The sequence below is a fragment of the Octopus sinensis genome, linkage group LG6 (assembly GCF_006345805.1).
Source record: "Octopus sinensis linkage group LG6, ASM634580v1, whole genome shotgun sequence".
NCBI lineage: Eukaryota > Metazoa > Mollusca > Cephalopoda > Octopoda > Octopodidae > Octopus > Octopus sinensis.
In genome coordinates, this window is record NC_043002.1 from 19,361,898 (window position 1) to 19,369,539 (window position 7,642).

General features: G+C 42.7%; 1 protein-coding gene across 7 annotated transcripts in view; it reads right to left on the minus strand.

Annotated features, from left to right (window-relative positions):
* The window catches only part of LOC115212882 (2-(3-amino-3-carboxypropyl)histidine synthase subunit 1), a 42,570-nt gene extending 36,244 nt beyond the window's left edge, over window positions 1–6,326 (minus strand). For all 7 annotated transcript variants that reach the window (XM_029781677.2, XM_036503675.1, XM_036503673.1 and 4 more), the window contains exon 1: window positions 6,137–6,326. In XM_029781677.2, the coding sequence (XP_029637537.1) occupies window positions 6,137–6,311 (175 nt within the window). In that variant the 5' untranslated portion in view covers window positions 6,312–6,326. The remainder of the gene's footprint in view (window positions 1–6,136) is intronic.
* Between the last annotated feature and the right edge of the window lie 1,316 nt (window positions 6,327–7,642).

The window sequence follows — 7,642 nt, forward strand, 5'->3', positions numbered from 1 at the left end:
CGAGGAGGGAACCAGGCTGCTGGAGTTCTGCGATGCGAATAGTCTTATGGTCTGCAACACTAACTTCAGGAAACCAACAAGCCACCTGGTCACCTACCGATCGGGCCGGCATACTAGCCAAATCGACTACATCCTTGCCAGAAAAAGGGAAAGATGGCTGCTTAAAAATGCCAAAACCTTCCCAGGCGAAGAATGCACCCCACAACATAGACTGGTAGTTAGTGACTTTAGGATCAGGACTAAGAGGGCGACTAGAAGACGACCAACATGGAGAAGAAGGGTCTGGAAGCTTAAAGCCCCTGCGAATGGACAGAGATTTAGAGATATGTTACTTGAAGCCTTTGACGAAGTGGAAGGGGGTATAGCTACACATGGGGTAGAAGACAACTGGACGTTTCTGAGGGACAACCTGCTGAAAGCCGCTGACCAGATCTGTGGCTGGTGCAAAGTCCCCTTAAGACCCAAAATAACGTGGTGGTGGAACAATATTGTTGACAGGGCTATTAGACAAAAGAAACAGGCTTGGAAGGCCTGGAAGAACGGTGGTAGCAGGGAAGGGTATCAGACTGCCAGAAGGGAAGCTAGGAGACAGGTCTATCTAGCCAGAGGGGAAGCAGATAAGAGAAAATTTGCCAATGTCCTGCGCCGTGAGGATGAAAGACTTGAGGTATTTCGTGTTGCAAGACAGTGTGTGAGAGAGAATCGTGATGTGGTAGGAGAGAAATGTGTTCGCATGGAGGATGGTTCACTTGCGCTAAATGAGGATGCAAAGAGAGAAGCTTGGAGACGCCACTATGAAAGGTTACTGAATGAGGAAAATGAATGGGATAAAGAGAGTCTGCCGAATGTTGACCCTACAGAGGGACCAGCTATCCGAGTTGATAGTTCCGTGGTAGCTAAGGCAATTAGAAGCATGAAGACAGGGAAAGCGCCAGGCCCATCAGGAATTACTGCAGAGATGCTCAAAATATCTGGCAGTGTCGGCTATAACCTAGTCACCCGTATAGTCAACCAGGTGATACACGAAGGAGTCATACCCAATGACTGGTGCAGCAGCATACTAGTCAACTGCTACAAAGGTAAAGGTGATGCCCTAGATACAAATAACTACAGAGGTATCAAGCTGTTGGATCAAGTAATGAAGGTTACGGAGAGGGTCATAGCCCAACTAATTAGAGAGAGAGTTAGTTTAGATGAGATGCAGTTTGGGTTCGTGCCAGGGAAAAGTACCACTGATGCTATATTCCTGGTAAGGCAGCTGCAGGAGAAATACCTAGCCAAAGATAAGCCCCTGTACCTGGCTTTCGTTGACATGGAGAAAGCTTTTGATAGGGTCCCCCGATCCCTTATCTGGTGGTCAATGAGGAAACTAGGGATAGATGAATGGCTGGTGAGGACTGTGCAAGCCATGTACAGAGATGCCGTAAGTAAGGTTAGGGTTGGCAACATGTACACAGAAGAATTCAAAGTAGAGGTTGGGGTCCACCAGGGTTCAGTACTCAGCCCCCTCCTATTTATCATAGTACTCCAGGCAATTACGGAGGAATTCAAGACAGGCTGTCCCTGGGAGCTCCTCTACGCTGACGACCTTGCTCTTATTGCTGAGTCACTATCAGAACTGGAGGAGAAGTTCCAGGTGTGGAAGGAGGGTTTAGAATCAAGGGGCCTTAGAGTCAACCTAGCTAAAACCAAAGTACTAATAAGTAGAAAGGTAGACAATCCACAATATCTTCAGGAAGATGGCCCTGCTCGATCTGTAGAAAAGGTGTAGGTAGAAACTCTATAAGATGTACCCAGTGTAAGCTATGGACACATAAGAGGTGCAGCAATGTCAAAGGTAGGCTAACTGGGAAGATAGTTTTTGTATGTGGCAGATGCTCGGGAGCATTAACCTCCGAAAATCTGCAGAAAACAACTTCCGTCACTTTCCAGGGGGAAAAACTAGAAGTAGTTGATAGCTTCCGTTATCTAGGTGACCAAGTCAGTAGTGGGGGTGGGTGCGCTGAAAGTGTAACTGCTAGAATAAGAATAGCCTGGGCAAAGTTTAGGGAGCTCTTACCTCTGCTGGTGACTAAAGGCCTCTCGCTCAGAGTAAAAGGCAGACTGTATGATGCGTGTGTACGAACAGCCATGCTACATGGCAGCGAAACATGGGCCGTGACTGCTGAGGACATGCGTAAGCTCGTGAGGAATGAAGCCAGTATGCTCCGATGGATGTGTAATGTCAGTGTACATACTCGACAGAGCGTTAGCACCTTGAGAGAAATGTTGTACCTAAGTAGCATCAGTTGTGGTGTGCAAGAGAGACGATTGCGCTGGTATGGTCATGTGGCGAGAATGGATGAAGATAGGTGTGTGAGAAAGTGCCAATCCCTAGCAGTTGAGGGAACCTGTGGGAGAGGTAGACCCAGGAAAACCTGGGACGAGGTGGTGAAGCATGACCTTCGAACTCTAGGCCTCACTGAGGAAATGACCAGAGACCGAGACCTTTGGAAATATTCTGTACGTGAGAAGACCAGGCAGGACAAGTGAGCCCAGCCCACTTATGAATGCCTTTCCTCCCTTGGACACAAAGACCGGCTGAAGCAAGCGAAGTCGATATAGAACCTCATCCGACGACAGACACCCATGCCAACCCCCCATGCTTGCGAAGACATGTTGGGGCAAGCGAAATCGAAATCGAAACCGAATTGAACCAGCCAGGATCCCATGCCTGGTGGTACGTAAAAAGCACTATCCGACTCGTGGCCGTGGCACGTAAAATACTCCAATGCGACCGTACGACAGGCACCCATGCCAACCTCCTTTGCTTGTGAAGACATGTTGGGGCAAGCGAAATCGAAATCGAATTGAACCAGCCAGGATCCCTGGTCTGGTGGTACGTAAAAAGCACTATCCAACTCGTGGCCGATGCCAGCACCGCCTCGACTGGCTTCCGTGCCGGTGGCACATAAAATACACCAATCTGACCGTGGCCGTTGCCAGCCCCGCCTGGCACCTGTGCAGGTGGCACGTAAAAAGCACCCACTACACTCACGGAGTGGTTGGCGTTAGGAAGGGCATCCAGCTGTAGAAACATTGCCAAATTAGACTGGAGCCTGGTGCAGCCTTCTGGCTGCCCAGAACCCCGGTCGAACCGTCCAACCCATGCTAGCATGGAGAACGGACGTTAAACGACGATGATGATGATGATGATATCATTTGCCTTGTGTTAGTATTTTGTTGAGCCTGAAGACAATACAGACTGGTTGACTTGGCAAGTTGTGAGATTACTAGTTCATGGCTTGTGATTTTGAATCTGTTGCAGATGTCAGACAACCTCACTGTGAAAGAATAGGAACAACAAGGTTGACTTTGCCTGTCACCCTTTTGGGGTCAATTAAATAAGTACCAGTTATGCACTGGGGTTAATGTAATCGACATAATCCCGTTGTGAGATTACTAGTTCATGGCTTGTGATTTTGAATCTGTTGCAGATGTCAGACAACCTCGCTGTGAAAGAATAGGAACAACAAGGTTGACTTTGCCTGTCACCCTTTTGGGGTCAATTAAATAAGTACCAGTTATGCACTGGGGTTAATGTAATCGACATAATCCCGTTGTGAGATTACTAGTTCATGGCTTGTTATTTTGAATCTGTTGCAGATGTCAGACAACCTCACTGTGAAAGAATAGGAACAACAAGGTTGACTTTACCTGTCACCCTTGTGGGGTCAATTAAATAAGTACCAGTTATGCACTGGGGTTAATGTAATCGACATAATCCCGTTGTGAGATTACTAGTTCATGGCTTGTGATTTTGAATCTGTTGCAGATGTCAGACAACCTCGCTGTGAAAGAATAGGAACAACAAGGTTGACTTTACCTGTCACCCTTTTGGGGTCAATTAAATAAGTACCAGTTATGCACTGGGGTTAATGTAATCGACATAATCCCGTTGTGAGATTACTAGTTCATGGCTTGTGATTTTGAATCTGTTGCAGATGTCAGACAACCTCGCTGTGAAAGAATAGGAACAAGGTTGACTTTGCCTGTCACCCTTTTGGGGTCAATTAAATAAGTACCAGTTATGCACTGGGGTTAATGTAATCGACATAATCCCGTTGTGAGATTACTAGTTCATGGCTTGTGATTTTGAATCTGTTGCAGATGTCAGACAACCTCGCTGTGAAAGAATAGGAACAACAAGGTTGACTTTACCTGTCACCCTTTTGGGGTCAATTAATAAGTACCAGTTATGCACTGGGGTTAATGTAATCGACATAATCCCGTTGTGAGATTACTAGTTCATGGCTTGTGATTTTGAATCTGTTGCAGATGTTAGACAACCTCGCTGTGAAAGAATAGGAACAAGGTTGACTTTGCCTGTCACCCTTTTGGGGTCAATTAAATAAGTACCAGTTATGCACTGGGGTTAATGTAATCGACATAATCCCGTTGTGAGATTACTAGTTCATGGCTTGTGATTTTGAATCTGTTGCAGATGTCAGACAACCTCACTGTGAAAGAATAGGAACAAGGTTGACTTTGCCTGTCACCCTTTTGGGGTCAATTAAATAAGTACCAGTTATGCAATGGGGTTAATGTAATCGACATAATCCCGTTGTGAGATTACTAGTTCATGGCTTGTGATTTTGAATCTGTTGCAGATGTCAGACAACCTCGCTGTGAAAGAATAGGAACAAGGTTGACTTTGCCTGTCACCCTTTTGGGGTCAATTAAATAAGTACCAGTTATGCACTGGGGTTGATGTAATCGACTTAATCCCATTGTCTATCCTTGTTTGCCCCCTCTATGTTGAGCCCCCTGTGAACAATAAAGAAATATATTATTATTATTGTTGTTGTTGTTGTCAGGACAATAGATTGTCAGAATTAGTAAACCATCAGTAATTCGTTACAGCTGTTGATGTAATTTTTTTAGTTAAAATCCCACCAAGATTGCTTTTTGTTTTCTGGGGTTCATAAAACAAGAATCACTGTATTACTGGGTCAATTGAATTAACTGGAGAATCCTTAATAATTTCTTATCCTTATTGGTTTGTCAACAGAAGGCTGCCTTTGTAACCTGCTTTCGGCATTAACATTGATTAATATCACTTATGCTTTCCTTTTGCCATAGTTAGATCTTCTGGGATAAGAGCAGCTTTTTTTTTCGTTTTCAAACAGAATATAAAAACATTGTGAGATGTATAAACTGTTTCAGATAACTAATTAAATAGCTTAAAGAAGGAGCTTCTATGCAGTTGCTCCGTATGCTAGAAATAGTAAACAAATATCCTAAAATCACACTCTATTATCTTTTTTTTTAATGGAAGGACGTGTTGTATACTGTAGTTATAGATATACAAAAAGAGGGGAGGGTCACAAATGGAATACCTTTGATCATAGTTCTGATAGAGCAGAGCTAGTCTGGATTTAAACAACAATAGCTTTAACAAAACATATACGAAAGATACGGTTATTTGAGCTGCTAAGTTGGTTAAATTACATTTAATTGAGACGTAAAATCACAACAAGCTATAATCTTTTGTTGCACTTCAAGATAATTGTTTCTTTTATCCACAATTACTCCTTTTCTCTTTTACAAAGAAGAAATGACTAATAAGTGAGTTAAATAAGTTTATCTGTTGTTGACAGTGGAGAGAATGTGCCGTTGTTTAACCCCAGACTAGATCTGACCAAGCAGATCTATGAACAAAAGACATTCCAGCCCTGATCATCCTGTATTTTTCGTGTTGCTGGAGCTATAAACAACAAACACTCGGCTGATTGAACTGAATATCAGGTACATATTATGTTAGAGATCTTTTACTGAAAGATTGTCTTGATAAAAAACTAAATAATTAAGAGACATGTAAGACAAAATATAAGGAGAAAGAAAACAGGGAGCAGTGATGCTGAGACAAGACCCAATGTTTTCCGAAAGAACCTAGTAAATTGAACTATCTTTGACCTAGGTTAGAAACCGTTCTGCCTTTTCGGCTTACTGCGATTTTACCTCGTGTGTGAGACATCGCTTTCCCATAACATAAACACGTGTATATGATATAATATGAAAGAGAAGATCAAATTATAAAAGTAATATTACAAAATACTCATATGATTAGGTAACATAGCAAAATCTAAAAGACTACCTCCGGAAAAAACCTTTTGCGTATGTTGTTTGGCAGAAATAACCACCGGACTGTTCTCCGACTCCACGTCGTCAGCCATTTTCAATGTAGCGATAAAACGTGCTAGAGTGATCTGCCCCTGGCTGGTTCCATGACAACCGACGTAAATGTTCGATGCTATATTAATCAAAGACATTCAAGCGGATCCCATCCTGGCTTTTAATCCATACAGTGTATATAAAACAACGTTATTTAATGCAACCTTCCTTTTCCTTTTAAAGTGTTAGTGTGGGATTAAAAGTTTTCTTGTAGTTTGCGTGAGCGCATAGAAAATCTATCGCTAGTTCGTGTACCCGGTGAATTTATGAAGCTTGTGCTGTCCGCTGTTGTGTAGCTACAGGTCAATCCTGGACAGACGGACAGACAGACAGATAGGTGGCTGGATGGGAATATTGACTGAGAAATAAATAGACAAACTGATGAATTAATATTTTATTGGTATATGTGCGTAGGAGTGGATGCATGGTAAGTAGCTTGCGGCAATCTTTCGTCTCTAGTAGACCTTTCCGTCGATTTCCGTAAAAATTTTTTTTTTTTTTACATATGGGATTGCGGGAACTTTTGAAGTAATGAGAGCGAAAGAGACTAAGAGAAAGCGATTGTATGACGAGGGAAGTTCTTTTGAAGTTACCGTGCAAGGGAAGCATTGACGTACATGTGTGTGTTTGATGGGGTGTGGGAGACAGACAGTATGTTGTGTAAGTGAAGTGCTTCTGTTAGTGTGTGTGAAAGAAAGAGATAACTGAAATTTTTTACTCGGTATGTGTATATGTATGTATATTACTTCAAAAGTTCCCGCAAGCCCATATGTAAAAAAAAAAATTTTTTACGGAAATCGACGGAAAGATCGCCTAGCTTGCTTATCAACCACATGATTCCGGGTTCGGTCCCACTGCGTGGCACCTTAGGCAAGTGTCTTCTACTATAGCCTCGAGCCGACCAAAGCCTTGTGAGTGGATTTGGTGGACGGAAACTGAAAGAAGCCCGTCGTATATATGTATATGTATATATATATATATGTATGCATATGTGTGTATATGTTAGTGTGTCTGTGTTTGTCTCCTCAACATCGCTTGACTACCGATGCTGGTGTGTTTACGTCCCCGTAACTTAGCGGTTCGGCGAAACAGACGGATAGAATAAGTACTAAGCTTACAAAGAATAAGTCCTGGGGTCGATTTGCTCGACTAAAGGCGGTGCTCCAGCATGGCCACAGTCAAATGACTGAAACAAATAAAAGAGTAAAAATAGTAAAAGAGTATAACATATGTAGTTATAAAATGCTATATTCATGGTCAAGTATATTTAATCAGGCAATGATAATCAAGAAGGAATTTCCTTTTTTTAGTCGCGAAACCAAGAAACGAAAAGAAAAGTTACATAAAATAAAGAAACTGAAAATAATCTTTTCTACTCTAGGCACAAGGCCCGAAATTTTGGGGAAGTGGGTTCCAGGCGATTAGATCG